General features: G+C 43.8%; 1 protein-coding gene across 1 annotated transcript; it reads left to right on the top strand.

Annotated features, from left to right (window-relative positions):
- Positions 1-2,891: 2,891 nt before the first annotated feature.
- prdm15 (PR domain containing 15) lies at positions 2,892-19,244 on the top strand. The gene is made up of 24 exons (XM_070449416.1): positions 2,892-3,419; positions 3,850-3,943; positions 4,135-4,288; positions 4,401-4,553; positions 4,770-4,872; positions 5,053-5,139; positions 6,272-6,499; positions 6,620-6,773; positions 7,057-7,178; positions 7,355-7,449; positions 7,580-7,667; positions 7,902-8,069; positions 8,552-8,649; positions 8,760-8,891; positions 9,059-9,199; positions 9,341-9,501; positions 9,970-10,052; positions 10,261-10,380; positions 10,660-10,791; positions 11,011-11,094; positions 11,212-11,387; positions 12,737-12,817; positions 12,917-13,120; positions 16,475-19,244. Exons 1-24 carry the CDS (start codon positions 3,392-3,394, stop codon positions 17,006-17,008), a joined length of 3,420 nt encoding a protein of 1,139 aa, XP_070305517.1. The 5' UTR covers positions 2,892-3,391; the 3' UTR covers positions 17,009-19,244.
- The last annotated feature ends 292 nt before the right edge of the window (positions 19,245-19,536 follow it).

Here is a 19,536-nt window from a genome sequence, read left to right as displayed (position 1 = left end):
AGCCTAACATTTTAATTCAAGACATCTTATCAAAAGTAAATTCACATACAAACTTCAGAGCTACTGTGAAAATGTTATGCCAGACTAAACATTTCAGACATCAACAGTTATGGCAGTTCTGTGTAAATTATATMTTTTGATGTCATTGGTTATCTCATACAGTTTTGTAAAGTCCAAAATTACAGTTGGTAATAAAGAATTGGGAATTTCCACCATAAACACTATTTCAAAACAGTRCAGTGACATCATGGAGAACATGAAAATTGCAATTTTCTGTTTGATATTAACATTCTAAAATATTTTTTTGCTTTGTATTATCACTTTTCTTTTAAATATTGCAGTGTTTTAAAATGAAGTGCAATTTGCTCTAGTCTTCCGACCTAAAGATTCCTTACACTACAACTGCCTGGGGTTGGTGAGGTGGAAAATGGAACCCCAATGACATCATGCTGAGAGAGGGAACGAACGTGACACTATCTCAAGGCATACTTGTTGCAGTGTTCACTAAAAACACAGTGGTCATTCACTCATGCGYTTCTGCTGTTTTTTGTTTTAAAAATGTAATGTAACATATCAGCGCTTTAAACATTGTCTAAACAGAAAGGATGATATATCTTTGGGAAATCTGAATGGTTTGACTGCTTTGGGATTTTATCTAGCTAATGATTGTACTTTTATTTAAGCAGGTAAATTAAATGAGTTGTTTTAAGATMAATTCCCTGCCAACTACTGTTTTTATTCTCATTGAATGAACCTACTGAGAGGACTGCTATACTCTGATGGACATGATGGCAGTACTCAACATGGACATGGTAGTCAGATGCCCTACTGTTTACAAGGCTTTTGAAGAGACTGGAGAACAGTTCTTCTACCTGTGTAGTGACGACAAACTGTGTGTAGTGGGATTACCTCTTGGAAATTGTYGATTTTTCAGGTATGACCAGTCTTCGAATGACTTGGGACTTGCTGTCCCAGGACGGCAGTAGCTGTGCTATCTATACCTATCATCTGGTGTTTTCGGAGGACTTGAGAATGTTGCTGAGTGGCATTAAAATGAGATAGAGGTGCCAATTGGATTTCCCCTCAACAACCCATATGAAAACATAATCAATGASCTGTGTTTTTATGATATGCTTGGATGTCTGATTACACTGGGGTATCTGGTTGCTGAAAAAAAGGGTATGTCATTTGTGTTGATCTTGAACAACAGCATTAACTAAGTTCTCTGTCTGCTGCAGATACTGTATGGGGTATATGTGTCCATATTATTATTTTTTCGTCCCTACTGTGAAGTATGAACGAGTGTCAAACGCCTCAGATCCTGTAACCGGTCACATATTTGAACAGTGGTGGGTCAAATATTGACGTAAGCTCCTGGAAGGGTTACCAATGAGCTGACTGCTCCTTGTTTCAGTAAATAAGGTCCCTTTTAGAGCCATCTTGCAGCTGTAGGTGTATGCCGAAACCCAAAGTCATCTTTAAACCTTGTTCAAACTTCAGAAAAGAATGTGGGGTGTTTTAAACATGCAAACTTGATTCTAAGCCTAATTGATGGCAACTGACAAGTGCAAGATTATGCATTTCAATAAGCAGTGGGCCTGTATATTATTAAACAGCTTCCTGACATTTTATATTGGCTCTGTGAAACGTACAGAACCTGGTTGCCTGCTAATATTTAATGGCAGTCAATGCCATGCAGGGATTATTACTAATTATTGACATATCAGGTTTAACATCTTGAGCAATAAATATTAACTGAATAACCACTCAAGTGTGCGGTTTTCTTTGAATCTGCGACAAAATGCTTATTGCCTTTCTCTGATTAATAGTGCTATATGTATTTTATGTTTGGAGGCCACACCTGTTTTAAGCAATTACATTTTAACGTAATGTAGACCTAGTGCATTCAAATATGTGCGTTAATTGTGTAAAGAAATCGAGTCATGAATTAGATATTTTGAAAACGTAGCTATGTTCTATTGGCAATCCCTTGATAACTCGAGCGATTGAAGAAAACTACTATTCCCAAGCTGCACTTCACTGCATTTCCGGTCCTGCGCGGTTTCTTGGAGCGGATTGCAACCCGGAGTCAGGATTCAATAAATGTGTAGTCGTTTGGAAAACAGGTAACATGTTTATTTCTAACTTCTGCAGTTTGAACAAACAATAATTGTGCCACCGTGCAGAAATATATATTTTTAGTTTGCGAGGTGCACACGGAATCTCGCGGAGAGTCCAGTATAACGCCGTTCTGACATTGAAATTAACTGGCTCCAGATGGAGTTTGCGTCTCCATTCCATCCGCCATGCCGATTGTTCTTTGTTACATTTGCATGACTGCAGAAGACGGAGTAGGCTGAGATCGGAGTTAAAACCCGGCTAGAGTTTGGAATCTGTTAAAATCCTGGATCCCGTTCTACTGGATCGTCTTTATTAATATGTAGCTACTCCACTGCTGTATTGTGATTAGCGTGGAATGCACAGTGTAATTTTGCATACTGGAKAAGAATGGCCTTTGCTTTATTGAGGTCCCCATACATTTACCACACCGCTGTTTTTGACCAGAATATAGCTCCAGGTTGAGTTATCCACATTAGTCAAGAAGTGTAGGCCTCACATTTGCCACTATTTTGAACTGCTTCAGAGGATTGCACACATTCTTCAGTATTCATTAATTTGACGAACCCATTTGGCATTTCTTATTGTATTTATGTTACAACCACCAGTGGCAACAGAAATACATTGTATATGATCATGAAGTAATAATGTAGCTTGTAAATAAAGCGGCAACTCCATTCGTAACAATCTGRGGGATGGGCCTGGAGAAATGTAACCACTGAATTTCATTGAGCTATTAATGCAAGGCCTGACCATCCAATATATMAAAAATAATACTATTAAGCATATATTGAGGCTATACAGTGTTGTTTATGCCCAACATTTACAATGTTTACAAACATTGGAGTAAAACAAACTTATATTTAGGGTACTGATGGAAAGTTACGCTAAACCAGGGAAGTCAAACTCATTCCATGGGGGGCCTAGTRTCTGGGGTTCAGGTTTTTCCTTTCAATTAAGACCAAGACAACCAGGTGAGGGGAGTTCATTTCTAATCAGTGACATTAATTAATTAATCAAGTCCAAGGATGGATCGAAAACTCCGCAGACACTCGGCCCTCCGTGGAATGAGTTTGACACGTGCACTGAACTAAAGTTATAGCCTTCAAGAATCAATGCGTATACATTATTAATTTAAAAGTCCAKAAATGGATGTATCAACTGCTGATATTCCCTTTAAACGTTATGATTTAGATAAAGCAAATCATACACAATTACACACGTTACGAAGATTAGTAACAACATCCCTTTCTTGAATGTGCAGATTGTCACGATGACGGAGCAACCAGATGAGTTTATCTGTGAGTATACTGAACTTCAATACCCTTGAAATGGCATCAGATTTTATTTGTCACACGCTTCATAAACAACAGGTGTAGACTTACTTGCATATTCTTGTCCAACAATGCAATATAAAGATAGATAAATAAATGTAATATTGAAATAGTGACAGAGGAATAAGTAAACGTGAATAACAATAWGAGTAAAAATATCATGGCTATATACAGGGAGTACCAGTACCACGTCAATGTGCAGGGGTACTAGGTAATTGAGGTAGTTATGTACATATGGGCATAGTGCACATTGATTTAYTATTGTATCTCTCCCTATGTGTGGTGTGTATTTAGCACTACACGCGCATGTGTGTGTATTTCACGTTGCATGCCTGTGCCTATTTAGACATCAGAGTATGTGGTATCTGATATGTGACTTTTTGATGGTACCCGTCAGGGTGTGAGGACTGTGGGCAGTATCATGACTCTGAGTGTCCAGAGCTGGGTCCAGTGGTGACTGTACAAGACTCATTTGTTCTCAGCAGAGCACGGTGAGTAAAAGTCCACCATGCAAGCTACCCAGTGAGAGGGTTACTTACACCGGTGTTGAGTGGGTTTCCAGTTTAGCTGGTAATCTTACAAATTGTGTATTTAAAGCAGCAAATCTTGAACCTGATATTGGAGTAACAGAAGTGGAGGAGGCTATGTAGTAATAGATGTTGTGTTGTTTGTCGTGGGTCAGGTCCTCTCTGCCGGAGAGTCTGGAGATCAGACAGGTACCAGATGGGAAGGAGGGAGTGTTTGTCCTCCAACGTCTGGTCAAGAGGACCAGGTTTGGTCCCTTCGAGGCTAGGAGAATATCCCACCTGGACAAAGAAGGCCTGTTCCCTCTGAAGGTGTGTTCTCAACTTAGACTGCTGTTATTATGGAGAAAGACGTTTGTGTTCTTTGCTGTGGTGTTAATATCCCCCTCTCTGTATTCTTTGGTTTTGTTTGTGACCTGGACAGATCTTCCAGAGAGATGGCCTGGTAGTCTGTTTTGACTCAGCCAATGAGGATGACTGTAATTGGATGATGCTGGTTCGGCCCGCCACTGACTATCAGCACCAGAACCTGACTGCTTACCAGCAGGACGATGAGGTCTACTTCAACACCTCACAGGTATCATATACCAACTCCCCCAAACAAAGCAACTGAGGACAGTTTTGGTCATTCTTTATTGGATATGTCCCCATATCCACACTAGCATACTATTTAGTGTCCATGGCCAATACATCACTACATACTAGGTGGGGAACAAATGGGAGAGAGATCTCTTCCAGGAGACACAGATGGTTCCCTACTCTTTCATAAGGTAACCCTCTGTCTTTTCCCCAGGATGTGCTGCCAGGGTCTGAGCTGAGGGTTTGGTATGGGGCCTTCTATGCCAAGAAGATGGAGAGGACCATGCTGAAGGCCCCAGTCCATCCACCTCCAGCAGGTATGGAGCCCCACTGGCAGACTAGATTCAGCATTATTGTCCCCTGAGATGCAAACTGGTGTACTGTAGCTTGAACCCTTCTGTTAACGCAGATCAACTAAGGGTTCGATTGCTAGGCGCATAATCAATATGAAATATATGACCGTGTTGTCCTGTTTTTGTTCTTCCCTTATCTCTCAGTTGTGGATACTACCTCTACCATGCCAGAGGGGGCTTTGAATAAAGCTGGAGTGTCACAGGCCCTAGTGGTTGGAGAGAATGATGCAGGTGAGTTCACTCCCAGAGATGCCACACTTTCTGGGCATACATCAACACCTTCTCATGAAACCACTGTTAGGTGAAATACCTCTGCTGTCAACAAGTGAATAATGATCCCTTTCTGTTACAGTAACAGTTCAGCCACATTATTCAGCCCCTTAACATTTGAGGAATAACTACCCATATCATTCATATGAGTGATATGATCAGAATACATTTCAGAAATGAACAATGGCCACAGGGTTTCCTTCAGCTGGAGTGGACAGTAAGTATGTTTTAGAGAAACGGCCCTACATGCCCTATCTTGCCGGGTTGACCCGACCCATGCTTTGTGTCCAGTAGGCAAGGGCTGTGTTTATGGAGCCAGTGCTCCTGACCGGTGCGTGACCTCCACACCACCAAGACTAACCATAGAAAGACAGGCAAGGAGAAGTGGATGGTTTCATACTGTTATAATCAATCAATCAATCAAATGTATTTATAAAACCCTTCTTACATTAGCTGATGTCACAAAGTGCTGTAGTGAAACCCAGCCTAAAACCACAAACGGCAAGCAATGCAGATGTAGAAGCACTGTGGCTAGGAAAAACTCCCTAGAAAGGCCGGAACCTACGAAGAWWCCTAGAGAGAAACCAGGCTCTGAAGGGTGGCTAGTCCTCTTCTGGCTGTGGCGGGTGGAGATTATAACAGTACATGGCCAAGATGTTCATAGATGACCAGGAGGGTCAAATAATAATAATCACAGTGGTTGTCGAGGGTGCAACAGKTCAGCACCTCAGGAGTAAATGGCAGTTGGCTTTTCATAGCCGATCATTGAGAGTATCTCTACCGCTCCTGCTGTCTCTAGAGAGTTGAAAACCGCAGGTCTGTGACATGTAGCACGTCCGGTGAACAGGTCAGGGTTCCATGGCCACAGGCAGAACAGTTGAAACTGGAGCCAGAAAACAAAGATCCTCCTCATGAACACTAGCACTTGCATTACATAGAAGGTAGGCATGATGGTTGAGGTCTTCAGAGCTGGCTGAAGACAGGCAGCTGAATTGCTTGTATTAATCAGGACAGTAGTGAAGAGGACGAGGTGCTCTTCTGTATTTACATGAAAAGCTTAATTTCCCCATCCTTCCACCTGTCTTCTTCCCAGACCACCTGCTGAGCCACCTGCAGGAAGTGAAAGATGTAGCCCCGCCCCCTGACGACCAGTCCCAGCAGCAGGAAGAAGCACAACTGGTAACCACTGACGACGGCCTCAGTGCTGAACCCATCCCTGCTCCTCCTCTGCCAGCTCCCAAAAGAAGGCTGGGCAGGCCGGGGAAGAGGGCCAAAGGAGGACGGAAACCTAGCACTGCAACTATAGCAGCAAAGAAAAAAAGTGAGACAGATTCCACCTCTTATGTTGTTAAATTATTGACTACCCCATCACATGCACTGTTCTGTTTCCACCACATTCTCTCCTAAAATGTGAATTTTATTCATACCTTCCTGCTTCTAGTTGCAGCCTTTTTGGGGCCAGCAGAGAAAGCCCTCAACACCGTCCCTGCAGACGGAGGAGAGGCCATGCTGGATGGCAATGACCTGGAGATCGGCCCTGACGGGGTGGCTGTCACCATGCCTAGGGTGACCCGCACCCTGCTCTCAGCTGGGATGTAAGGATCAACACCCTCTCCACTATGTCATGATTGACTGAGCCAAAATAAATGCCTCTTAGTCGAGTCATTTTCCATTGCTATCCTTCAACTGCAGTTCACCTTTATATTGCATGCTTTATTTACAGTACACATATTTCCTTTTGAAGTACAATTATCAATCAATCAGTTCTTTCATAGACTTGGAAAGATACCAGGCATGCTCTCACTCTCTACTCTGTTCTGTCCCTCTCCTCTCTCAYACTCCCYCCACTCTCTCTTGYCMTTGTTCCYTCTTCCTCAGGCCTGGGTCRAGGAAGAGGTTCCTGAGGCAGGGGGGAGACCATAAGAGGCTGTACAAGTGCACCCTCTGCAACAAGGTCTTCCAGAACAGCAGCAACCTCAACAGACACATCCGCTCCCACGGTAATGCTCTCCTCTCCCCCCTCTGTTTTTTTTGTCCCCTTCTTTTTTTTGTGGCAGTCTTACTGAATTGTTCCGAACACCACTCTCCAGAGAAAAKAGATGGATTATGTGGAGATCAGTGTTTACTAATCATATCATACAAGTGCATATGTTTTATTTGTCTGTGCTCTCTTTAGGTGATAAGCTCTTTAAATGTGATGAATGTGACAAGATGTTCAGCCGCAAGGAGAGCTTGAAGCAGCACATCTCATACAAGCACAGCAAAAACGAGGTAGGCGCACCTAGATCAATGCTCAACATTTTGGCCTTTACAGMTTTTGCCCAGGATAGTCACTGTTTGTGTTGCAGTGGCTAGCTCCTTGATTCACTATACATTGTGTGTGTCCCCGTCGCTCCCTCAGCCCGATGTGGAGTACAGATACAAATGTAACACATGCGACAAAGCCTTCCGTCTGGAGAATGCATTAGAGTTCCACAACTGTAGAACAGGTAAGTGCAGCATGAATTAAAAAACATCATTTAGTTGCAGACCATTTTGTTTGGTTGTCCGCTATCTTTATCCATCTTTGAAATACTTCTTTGTGTTACTTTACTGTTGTATCGCTTGTTGTACTGCATGGCTTCGTTGTGCTAGCGATGACTTTGACACAGTATCCCATCCATCCATTATTTATTTCATTGAATGACTAGTCATATTGTTTGTTCTTGTTCCTGTGGTGGCAGATGACAAGACGTTCCAGTGTGAGATCTGCTCCAGGTTCTTCTCCACCAACAGTAACCTGTCTAAGCACAAGAAGAAGCACGGAGAGAAGCTGTACGCCTGTGAGATCTGCAGCAAGATGTTCTACCGCAAGGACGTTATGCAGGACCACCAGAAGAGACATACTGTGGGTCAGTACTGGCGGAGGGACCAGGGGGACATGATCCATCTTTATTGATGACTATTTTGGTGATACTCCCCGCTGGGCACAGATGTCAGTTCAACGTCTAGTTTTGATTTAAATGTGGTTGTTGACAACTAATGTGAATTCAACGGGAGATAAACAAAACATTTCACCATGTCATTGGATTAAGGTTAAAAGKTAGGTGAAAAAAATATGAAATTACATTGACTTTTTGCTAATCCAATCAGTCATCACATAGATTTTGTTGTTGAAATGACGTGGAAATAACGTTGATTAAATGTTTTTGCCCGGTGGGTCTCTAAGTTTGAAGTATGTTATAGTATATGATGTACTTGATTATTTTATATCAACAGAGCAGAGCTTGCAACTTTTACAAGTGCATGGCTCATGATCCTGAAATGTGTTCTATCCCAAAGCATCAATCAGCCTTCTCTCTGAGCTCAGCTGTACTGTTATTGTATGTCTCAGCAAACCCAAAGCACCTGAAGAGGGAAGAGCTGGAGGCCAATGGGGAGGAAGGGACCAAATACAGAAAGGAGCCTTCAGCATGTCCTATCTGTGGCAAGGTGCTGTGACACGGATACCTGAAAATATACTTATTTTGACATTGGATCAAATGAGTCAAAATAAAAAGAAGACTTGAAATAAGATATTTACCCTGACTGTGTGTGTCCAGGTGTTTTCCTGCAGGAGCAACATGAACAAGCATCTGCTGACTCACGGGGATAAGAAGTACACCTGTGAGATCTGCGGACGCAAGTTCTTCAGAGTGGACGTCCTGAGGGACCATATTCACGTTCACTTTAAGGTGAGAGAGATTATGTGGATGTTGCAATCAAACGTTTAGTTCATGCTTCTTTTGAACTCCAACATAACCACACATTTCATTCACACTCAAACATGAAAGATAAATAAAGAGATTGACACTAGGTCCATAGTGGTGTCATTGCTCAACTTCCTGTGTGTGTTCTCCAGGACATAGCCCTGATGGACGAGCAGGAGAGGGAGGAGTTCATCAGGAAGATTGGCATCTCAGTGGACAGCAGCGACGACACTGATGAGGAGGATGAAGACTACGGACAAGAGACCCACAAGTACAGCTGCAAGAAGTGTCAGGTCAGTCACACACCTCTCACGCATGCCTACATCCCGACACACATTCTGTCACGCAAACACACTCGCACCACGGTGGTGGTTAAACAAGCACACTCGCACTCTCCATGGCCTCTGTTCGAATCTACTGTCTTTGTGTTTTAGGTGACGTTCTTCAAGGGCAGAGACTACCTGAAGCACATTATGGACCTGCACAAAGAGAGGGGTTATGGCTGCATCATCTGTAACCGGCGCTTCGCTCTGAAAGCCACCTACAACGCCCACCTGGTCATCCACAGAGAACAGCTCCCAGACCCTGCTGTGCGAGGTGACAGGGACCATATGAGGGGAAGGAACTTGAGGAACAGGGACATATGAGGGACAGGGACATATGGGGACAGGGACATATGAGGGACAGGGGACATATGAGAACTAGACTGCTGAGGGGACAGGGATATGAGGGACAGGGACATATGAGGGACAGGGAATATGAGGGACAGGGGACATATGAGGGACAGGGGACATATGATGAGGGACAGGGGACTATGAGGGACAGGGGAAATATGAGGGACAGGGGAACATATGAGGGAAGGGGACATATGAGGGACAGGGGACATATGAGGGACAGGGGACATATGAGGGACAGGGGACATATGAGGGACAGGGGACATATGAGGGACAAGAGGACCAGGACACAGAGATATAGGACATACAACAGTTGTACACTCTCCTTCTTGGCTCGTTACTAGCACCCAGACAATAACCCTGTCTGTTACACTTTTCATCTTGCTCCTAAGGTACATCCACCCCTGTGAAATGTGTGGCCGAATCTTCAACAGCATCGGCAACCTGGAGAGACACAAGGTCATTCACACAGGTATGAACCTCACCCTTTATCTCTAACAAGATACTTTCTGGATACTGGACTACATTACATTTTGTTCTTTAGCACACATGAATCATATTTTGGCACTATGATAGCCACCCAATATTTGTCTTGAAGGCGTGATAAAGAATATCTGATTTTATGGGCTTATTCAACTTTTTTTTTTTGATTGCTGTCCTCTGTAATGTGGTTCTCCCAGGGGTGAAGAGCCACGGATGTGACCAGTGTGGGAAGTCGTTTGCCAGGAAGGACATGCTAAAGGAACACCTGAGGGTCCATGACAACGTCAGAGACTTCCTATGTGCTGAGTGTGGGAAAGGTGAGGCTGTCACCATGACAACTGTCTTTGTCAAATAATTTGGGGTACAGACGTTTGCATAATAGACTAGAAATTGAGACCAAATTGACCCACATTGGTGGTGGCTTTTCCAATTGCTGTTTTTGCCTTTACCAAGCACTTACCGTGAATGGTAATACCAAGAAATATGTGGCTCTATGAATTGGGAAAATGTTCTGATCAAAGCATGCATGGACTTTTTTTGGTAAAAACATCCACAGGGGGTAAGATGAAAAACTTAAGCCAATGTGTTTTCTGCAGGGATGAAGACCAAGCATGCGCTGAGGCACCATATGAAGCTGCATAAGGGCATCAAAGAGTACGAGTGTAAGGAGTGCAACCGCAAGTTTGCCCAGAAGGTCAACATGCTGAAACACTACAAGAGACACACGGGTAAGATGGACCCAGCAACAACTATACAAAACAACCCAGAGGCAGTGGGGGGGGGAAAGGCCACTTTCATTTATAAACATGGGTTGGGCATTGTAAGCTAACATGTATGGCTGAACATTTGTCATATCTTACAGATACAACAAAGCTAATGAAGCATGTAAGGTACAAAGGGCTTATTTAGTTAAGTCTTACACTGATGTACCGTTTCTACTCCTGCAGGAATAAAGGACTTCATGTGTGAGTTGTGTGGGAAGACCTTCAGTGAGAGGAACACCATGGAGACACACAAGCTCATTCACACAGGCAAGTTCCTGGATGAATACTCGTCGTTTCCAATTGTGTGTTTTCGGTTTGGACAACTCCACGAATACCTTCTGTTTGAGAACCGTTATTAGATTTCTCTCTTGTCTCGCTCCCCAGTGGGGAAGACGTGGTCGTGTGCGGTGTGTGATAAGAAGTATGTGACAGAATACATGCTACAGAAGCATGTGCAGCTGACGCATGAGAAGGTGGAGGCCCAGAGCTGTCACATGTGTGGCACCAAGGTGTCCACCCGAGCCTCCATGAACCGCCACATGAGGCGCAAACACCCTGAGGTGAGCTGGGACAGTAGGGGTTAAACCATAGACACCCCAAGGTGAGCTGGGACAGTAGGGGTTAAACCATAGACACCCCGAGTGAGCTGGGAACAGTAGGTTTAAAACCATAGGCGCCCCGAGTGAGCTGGGACAGTAGGGTTTAAACCATAGACGCCCCAAGGTGAGCTGGACAGTAGGGGTTAAACCATAGACGCCCAAGGTGAGCTGGACAGTAGGGGTTAAACCATAGACGCCCGAGGTGCAGCTGGGACAGTAGGGGTTAAACCATAGACCACCACCAGGTGAGCTGGACAGTAGGGGTTAAACCATAGACACCCCAAGGTGAGCTTGGGACAGTAGGGGTTAAACCATAGACGCCCAAGGTGAGCTGGACAGTAGGGGTTAAACCATAGACGCCCAAGGTGAGCTGGGACAGTAGGGTTAAACCATAGACGCCCCAAGGTGAGCTGGGACAGTAGGGGTTAAACCATAGACGCCCCGAGGTGAGCTGGGACAGTAGGGGTTAAACATAGACACCCAAGGTGAGCTGGGACAGTAGGGGTTAAACCATAGACGCCCCGAGGTGAGCTGGGACAGTAGGGGTTAAACCATAGACACCCGAGGTGAGCTGGGACAGTAGGGGTTAAACCATAGACACCCGAGGTGAGCTGGGACAGTAGGGGTTAAACCATAGACACCCAAGGTGAGCTGGGACAGTAGGGGTTAAACCATAGACACCCCAAGGTGAGCTGGGACAGTAGGGTTTAAACCATAGACACCCGAGGTGAGCTGGGACAGTAGGGGTTAAACCATAGACACCCCAAGGTGAGCTGGGACGTAGGGTTTAAACCATAGACACCCCAAGGTGAGCTGGGACAGTAGGGGTTAAACCATAGACACCCAAGGTGAGCTGGGACAGTAGGGGTTAACCATAGACACCCCAGGTGAGCTGGGACAGTAGGGGTTAAACCATAGAACGCCCAAGGTGAGCTGGACAGTAGGTTTAAACCATAGACACCCGAGGTGAGCTGGGACAGTAGGGTTAAACCATAGACACCCCAAGGTGAGCTGGGCAGTAGGGGTTAAACCATGACACCCCAAGGTGAGCTGGGACAGTAGGGGTTAAACCATAGACACCCCAGGTGAGCTGGGACAGTAGGGTTTAAACCATAAGACACCCGAGGTGAGCTGGGACAAGTAATATGCATGAGATCTACCACATCTTGAATGGAATTCTTAGTGTCAGCTGAAACTGACATTTTCTGTTATGTTTTCCAGACCAGGCCCAGCTCTCTTTTAAACATAATTTCCTGTCACTGAGAGTGACATCTCAGCTTTATTTAAACTTGTGCTCTCTCCTACCCCAGGTGGTCACTGTGAGAATAGATGAGTTTGACGAGCTCCAAGAAGACTCAACAATCGATGAGTCAAGCATCAGCATTGTGCAGGTAGGAAGTGCCATACAATGCCTATGGTGGTGAGCTAACTACATTATATGCAGAGATGGAACTATTTTAATACTCTTGGTTCGCATACCACCCTCACAGCCCACTCTAACCCTGGAGAAGGAGGCTCTTTCTGGGGAGAGGCCCCAGCGGACCACACGGCTGCCCAGGAAGAAGCAGAAACAGCTGGAGGAGCCGGAGCTGTCGGACTCTGACGAGTATGCTGACTTCACAGGCAAAGGAGTACAGTATACCACCACCATAGTGGGAGATGAGACCAGCTCTGCTGTGCAGAGTATACAGCAGGTGGGTGGGTCATGTATTTGTCAGATCATCTATGTTAGCAATTATATTAGGTTAGAGATTCTCTTTATTGCAATTGGGTCCATCTGTCCATTATTAATGTCTTGATTAATGCTGTGGATAARTTGGGTTTTTAAAGGTCCAATATAGCTGTTTTTATCTCAATATCAAATCATTTCTGGGTAACAATTAAGTACCTTATTGTTTTAAATTAAAATGTTAAATGAAATGGCTTCTTAGCAAATAGCAATTTCTAAAGCAATTTTGCTAGGACTGTCTGGGAGGGGTTTGACTAGAGGGGAAAACTGAAAATGAACTGTTATTGGCAGAGGTTTGGAACTCTCTTATTGGTCTATTAACTAATTTTCTGCATCGAAGTGCATGGTGATGTCCCCATGGAAGTGCATGGTGATGTCCCCATGGAAGTGCATGGTGATGTCCCCATGGAAGTGCATGGTGATGTCGCCATGGAAGTGCATGGTGAAATTTCAGTCTTTTCAAACAGCTCTTATGCTAAAAGGGATTTATCATTTTCACAGTATTATTCCAACCTCGTGTGGAAATAAACATTTAGTGTACAAAACATTAGGATCACCTTCCTAATATTGAGTTGCACCCCCTTTTGTCCTCAGAACAGCCTCAATTCGTCAGTGCATGGACTACAAGGTGTCTAAAGCGTTCCACAGGGTTGCTGGCCTATGTTTACTCCAATGCTTCCCACAGTTGTCAAGTTGGCTGGATGTCCTTTGGGTGGGGGACCATTGTTGTTACACACAGGAAACTGTTTAGCGTGAACCCAACAGCGTTGCAGTTCTTGACAAACTCAAACCGGTYCGCAGCAAATCTCTCCCTCCTACAGAGGGGAGGGCAGACCTAAATACTCTTGCCTTATCTGTTTGTTGTTTCATCCTTCTGTGCCCGGTGCCAAAGCATTAAATCAAGGCTGAGACCTTGGGGTTGAATAGACTATACATTTTAAACATCTTAATCGCTTAACACCCATGGCTTTTTATTACATTTTTTTAATGGCTCAAGGGCATAGATACTAGTAAGCCAGACATAGTTTATGGTGACCTCTGGCATTAGGGAGGRCACCTAAAGGCCAAATTCCAATAAGCAAACTGCATTCTTAAGAACACACCTCATACACAAGCAGACTCCTGTACTTATCTATACACTCAAACACATGCGTACGCCTATAGTCACTCTCACACACACAGCCAACGCTGCTGTCCCATGTATATACAGTGCCTTTGGAAAGTTTGACTCCTTGACTCTTTCCACATTTTGTTACGTTACAGCCTTATTCTAAAATTGATTTTAAAAAGCAATCTACATACAATACCCAGAAATACCTTATTTAAATAAGTATTCAGACCCATAGCTATGAGACATGAAATTGAGCTCCAGTGAATCCTGATCATCCTATTGATCACCTGTGGTAAATTCAATTGATTGGACATGATTTTGGAATGGCACACACCTGTTTATATAAGGTCCCACAGTTGACAGTGCATGTCAGAGCAAAAACCAAGCCAAGTCCGCAGAGCTCGCAGACAGGATTGTGTCGAGGCACAGATCTGGGGATGGGTACCAAAAAGATAATGCAGCATTGAAGGTCCCCAAGAACACAGTGGCCTCCATCATTCCTAAATGGAAGAAGTTTGGAACCACCAAGATCTGGCCGYCCGACCAAACTGCGCAATCTGGGGARAAGGGCCTTGGTCAGGGAGATGACCAAGAACCCGATGTTCACTCTAACAGAGCTCTATACACTCCTCAGTAAAAGGTACATGACAGCCCGCTTGGCGTTTGCCAAAAGGCAGCTAAAGGACTCTGACCATGAGAAACAAGATTCTCTGGTSTGATGAAACCAAGATTCAACTCTTTGGCCAGAATGCCAAGCATCACGTCTGGAGGAAACCTGGCACMATCCCTACGGTGAAGCATCATGCTGTTGGGGTATCTTTCAGCGGCAGGGACTGGGAGACTAGTCAGGATCGCAAAAAAGATGAACGGGAGCAAAGTACAGATCCTTGATGAACACCTGCTCCAGAGTGCTCAGGACCTCAGACTGGGGCGAAGGTTCACCTTCCAACAGGACAACAACCCTAAGCACACAGCCAAGACAACACAGGAGTGGCTTCGGGACAAGTCTCTGAATGTCCTTGTGGCCCATCCAGAGCCCGGACTTGAACCCAATCGAACATGTCTGGAGAGACCTTCTCATCCAACCTGACAGAGCTTGAGAGGATCTGCAGAGAAGAATGGGAGAAACTGCCCAAATACAGGTGTGCCAAGCTTGTAGTATCATACCCAAGAAGACTCAAGGCTGTAATTGCTGCCAAAGTTGCTTCAACAAAGTACTGAGTAAAGGGTCTGAATACTTATATAAATGTGATATTTTAAATTTTGTGTAAATTAGAAGAAYWTTTTTTTGCTTTGTCATTGTGCGGTTTTGTGTGTAGATTAAAGGGTATTTAAAAAATTWAAAAATAGAATAAGGTTAACCTAACAAAGTGGGAAAAGTCAAGTGGTCTGAATACTTTCTGAAAACACTTCCCGTTTCCTTTATGCAGTTTTTCCCACTGTAATGATATACTGTATTCTGCAAATTGCTCATTTTAATATCTACTACTGTTATACAGGCCGCTTATTTATATACTGGATTCTTTACGTAGCTCACTGTAATATACAGTGTACAAAACATTAGGAACACCCTCGTATTTGAGTTGCACCCCCTTTTGCCCTTAGAACAGCCTCAATTTGTCAGGGCATGGACTACAAGGTGTTGAAAGTGTTTCACAGGGATGCTTCCCACAGTTGTCAAGTTGACTGGATGTCTTTTGGGTGGTAGACCATTCTTGATACACTCACACAGGAAACTGTTAACTGAAACACTCCTGGGTTTTTCATGCTTTTCACACTCAAACCAGTGCGCCTGGCACCTACTACCATACCCTGTTCAAAGGCACTTACATCTTTTGTMTTAACCATTCGCCCTCTGAAGGACGCACACACACACACACACACAATCCATGTCTCAATTGTCTCAAGGCTTAATAGTCCTTCTTTAACCTATCTCCTCCCCTTCATCTACACTGATTTGAAGTGGATTTAACAGGTGACATCAATAAGGGATCATATACTGACCAGGTGAAAGCTATGTCATGGGAAGCGCAGTGTTCCTTATGTTTTGTACACTCAGTGTATAAAACACAGGACAATCATGTTTTTGACTGCACCTGGCCTTAAAGTTTTCCATATTGTCCACAACATTGTTTGTAGATTGTGTGATTCTATCATACTGTTAGTAGTGTATGATCTGACCCATTGTGGGTGGTGCTGTTGTTGTAGGTGGTGGTGCTGGCCGACCCCAACGTGTCCTCCGCCTCCTCCCCCAACAGCTCAGTGGGGCTGACCAACATCACAGTGACCCCCATCACCACCCATGCCCCTGCCCAGTTCACCAGCCTGCAGCCTGTAGCCGTGGGCCACCTGACAGCCAGCGACCACCGGCCCCTTACTCTGGACAGCTCCATCCTCACTGTCACCTTCGACACGGTCAGCGGCTCCGCCATGCTCCACAACCGGCCCGCCGAGCTCACGACCGACACGGTGGGGCCTGGCGGTGCCAGTACTGGGCCACAGTCGGTCGCCCACTTTATCAACCTTACCACCTTCGTCAACCCAATGGGGCACCCCCTGGAGGCCCCCACCCTGGCCTGGAGGCCTGTCACGCAGGCTGAGGGGGTCCAGGTCACCCCTGTAGCAGAGGGGGCTCCAGGTGACACCCAGGACTCTGAGACCCAGACCCCAGAGCAGGCTAGACAAGCCCAGGCAGCACAGCAACAGCAGGCCAACACAACACAGCAGATGTTCAGCTACTAGACTGAAGAGGGGAGGTGCTGGTCACCTCAGTCCTGGTGAAGGACAGTGGATAGACTAGACACATGGAAGGCCTGTGGACTAGAGGCCTTGAATGCTCTCACCCAAATGCCTATGTTATATTCCCCAAAATACACCTCTTGAATGAGAACATTGATGGAGGATGATAGCATTTACATGAACCAAGAGCTACTTTCTCTTGAGTCAACGTGAGTTGTTTGTCAAAAACCCCACAGAGGAAGCTGTTGAACTGTATAGTTTACAGAGATGCATGTACAGTTAAAAAGAATGAAATGATTTGGGTGCATTGTTTCTTAGGTCAAACTGTGTAGTTTTGACCAATCAACAGATCAATGTAATAGTTATAATATAAACCTAAGCAAGAAATTGAATATTCTAATTTGTGAATTTAAACATGCACGTCTCGCAATATTTGCATATTTTCACTGCAGAATTATTTAGGTTATGGAGATGCAAAAAAGTTGTTTTTTTTTATTCTCATTGGGGGTTAAATTATTAAATAATTTGGGCACACGGCTTTGAATGCCTTGTACAAGAGGTTAATAGAAGACAATTAGAATCGTTTTATTTTATTTTTTATGAGTAGATCACGAGTGTAAAGCAGCCAAGACACAGCATTTAACCAGTAGAGAGAACCATATTTTATTTTTGAATGTCTGAAAGCATTGAAACTTAAAACCATTCAGCAATTGTCAAAGAAATACTGGAAGCCTTTTTTATTGCCATTGTTTTTCAATTAAATTTCACAAATGAAATGTATTTAGCCCATTTTCTGTTTCTGTCTAAATATCAATGTTTAAATCGAGTAGTACATTTGAGAATATGGTACAAGCTTGTTTTCTAGCGTTATGATTTAACCAACTGGGAAACTCGGCTGGCATTGTAATCAGTGGTGAGTGTGTGTGTGTGTCAAGTCTTTTTACATTTAGCAGACGCCCTTATCCAGAGCAATTAGCGTTAAGTGCCTTGCTCAAGGGCACAGACTGATGTTTCACCTAGTCTGCGCGAACCAGCGACCATTCGGTTATTGACCCAAAGCGCTTAACCACTAGACTATGAACCGCACACCTGTTGTACACCTGTAGCTTACCCGGAGTCAGAACCTGGACCAACCAGAAGGGGGAGCTATCTTCACAAATATGATTTATCTGAGAGCTCCTACATAAAATGAGTTACATGTGCATTAGATTATGCAGAGACATTCTGTCTAGGAAAGGTGTTTTGAAGGACTGCAAAATAGAGTGCTGGTCTTTTGTATGTATGGTTCTTGCTATTGTCTCCTTCCATGGTCGGGCCAAGGAATGTCGACACCCTCAAGAAGGATTAACATCTACACTAGATGGACCATCACCTCCAAAGACCCTCATTCTCAGGGTTGACACCTTCAACTGTTAATGTCTCTGTGTCTCTGTTCTCTATTAGCCCCAAGCATTAAACAATGTCTCTGGTGATGTGCATCACTATGGTGTGAAGTAGGCTGCTTCAAACTGCYACGCTCTCATTGTTTCCCACTGTTTACACCTCTTGTATGTTAATAATTATCAGGATAAGTGTTCTGTAGTTCGAGGGGGTCTGTGGAAGTGCAGGTTGAGGGTTTCTATTGTCATTTACTATTGGCACTAATTTTGCTGATGAACTTATTTGAGGAAAAATGTACTTACAAAGATTGTGGTTTCCTCACCTAGCTATTTTAAGATGAATGCACTGATTGCACGTTGCTCTGGATAAGAGCGTCTGACAAATGCATTGCAAGAAATCTGATGTTTTGGGGATATCCCTCTGAATATGTAAACCAAGACAATTACATTTTTGAACCCAGTCATTATAAATTGTACTTAATTCATGGACAAGCTACTATAAACTAAATACTTTTCAGTGGTGTAAAGTACTTAAGTAAAAAAGACTAAAGTACTACTTAAGTTGTTTTTTGTCTGTCTGTACTTTACTATTCATATTTTTGTCAACTTTTACTTCACTACATTCCTGAAGAAAATAATGTACTTTTTACTCTAAACATTTTCCCTGAAAGTATGTTACATTGAGTGCTTCGCAGGACAGTAAAATGGTCCAATTCACGCACTTATCAAGAGAACATCCCTGGTCATCCCTACTGCCTCTGATCTGACGGACTCACTAAACACACATGCTTCGTTTGTAAGTTATGTCTGAGTGTTGGGAGTGTGCTCCTGGCTATCTGTAAATAAAAGAAAATGTCACCTTCTAGTTTGATTAAATATAAGGAATTTGAAATTATTTGTACTTTTGATACCTAAGTACATTTAAGCAATTACATTTACTTTTGATACTTAAGTATATTTAAAACCAAATACTTTTAGACTTTCTCAAGTAGAATTTCATTGGCTGACTTCCACTTTTACTTGAGTCATTTTCTATTAAGTTAGCTTTAATAAAAAAGTATGGCAATTACACCACTAGTACTTTGAGAAACAAGTCTTCTCTACTTAGTTATTGCTCATGTTTGCTGATATGTATGACACCTGCTGAGTCAC

Source organism: Salvelinus sp. IW2-2015, linkage group LG20, assembly GCF_002910315.2.
Source record: "Salvelinus sp. IW2-2015 linkage group LG20, ASM291031v2, whole genome shotgun sequence".
Classification (NCBI taxonomy): Eukaryota; Metazoa; Chordata; class Actinopteri; order Salmoniformes; family Salmonidae; genus Salvelinus; species Salvelinus sp. IW2-2015.
Note: the sequence above shows the minus strand (reverse complement) of the source record. Positions and strands in the feature narration are given on the sequence as shown.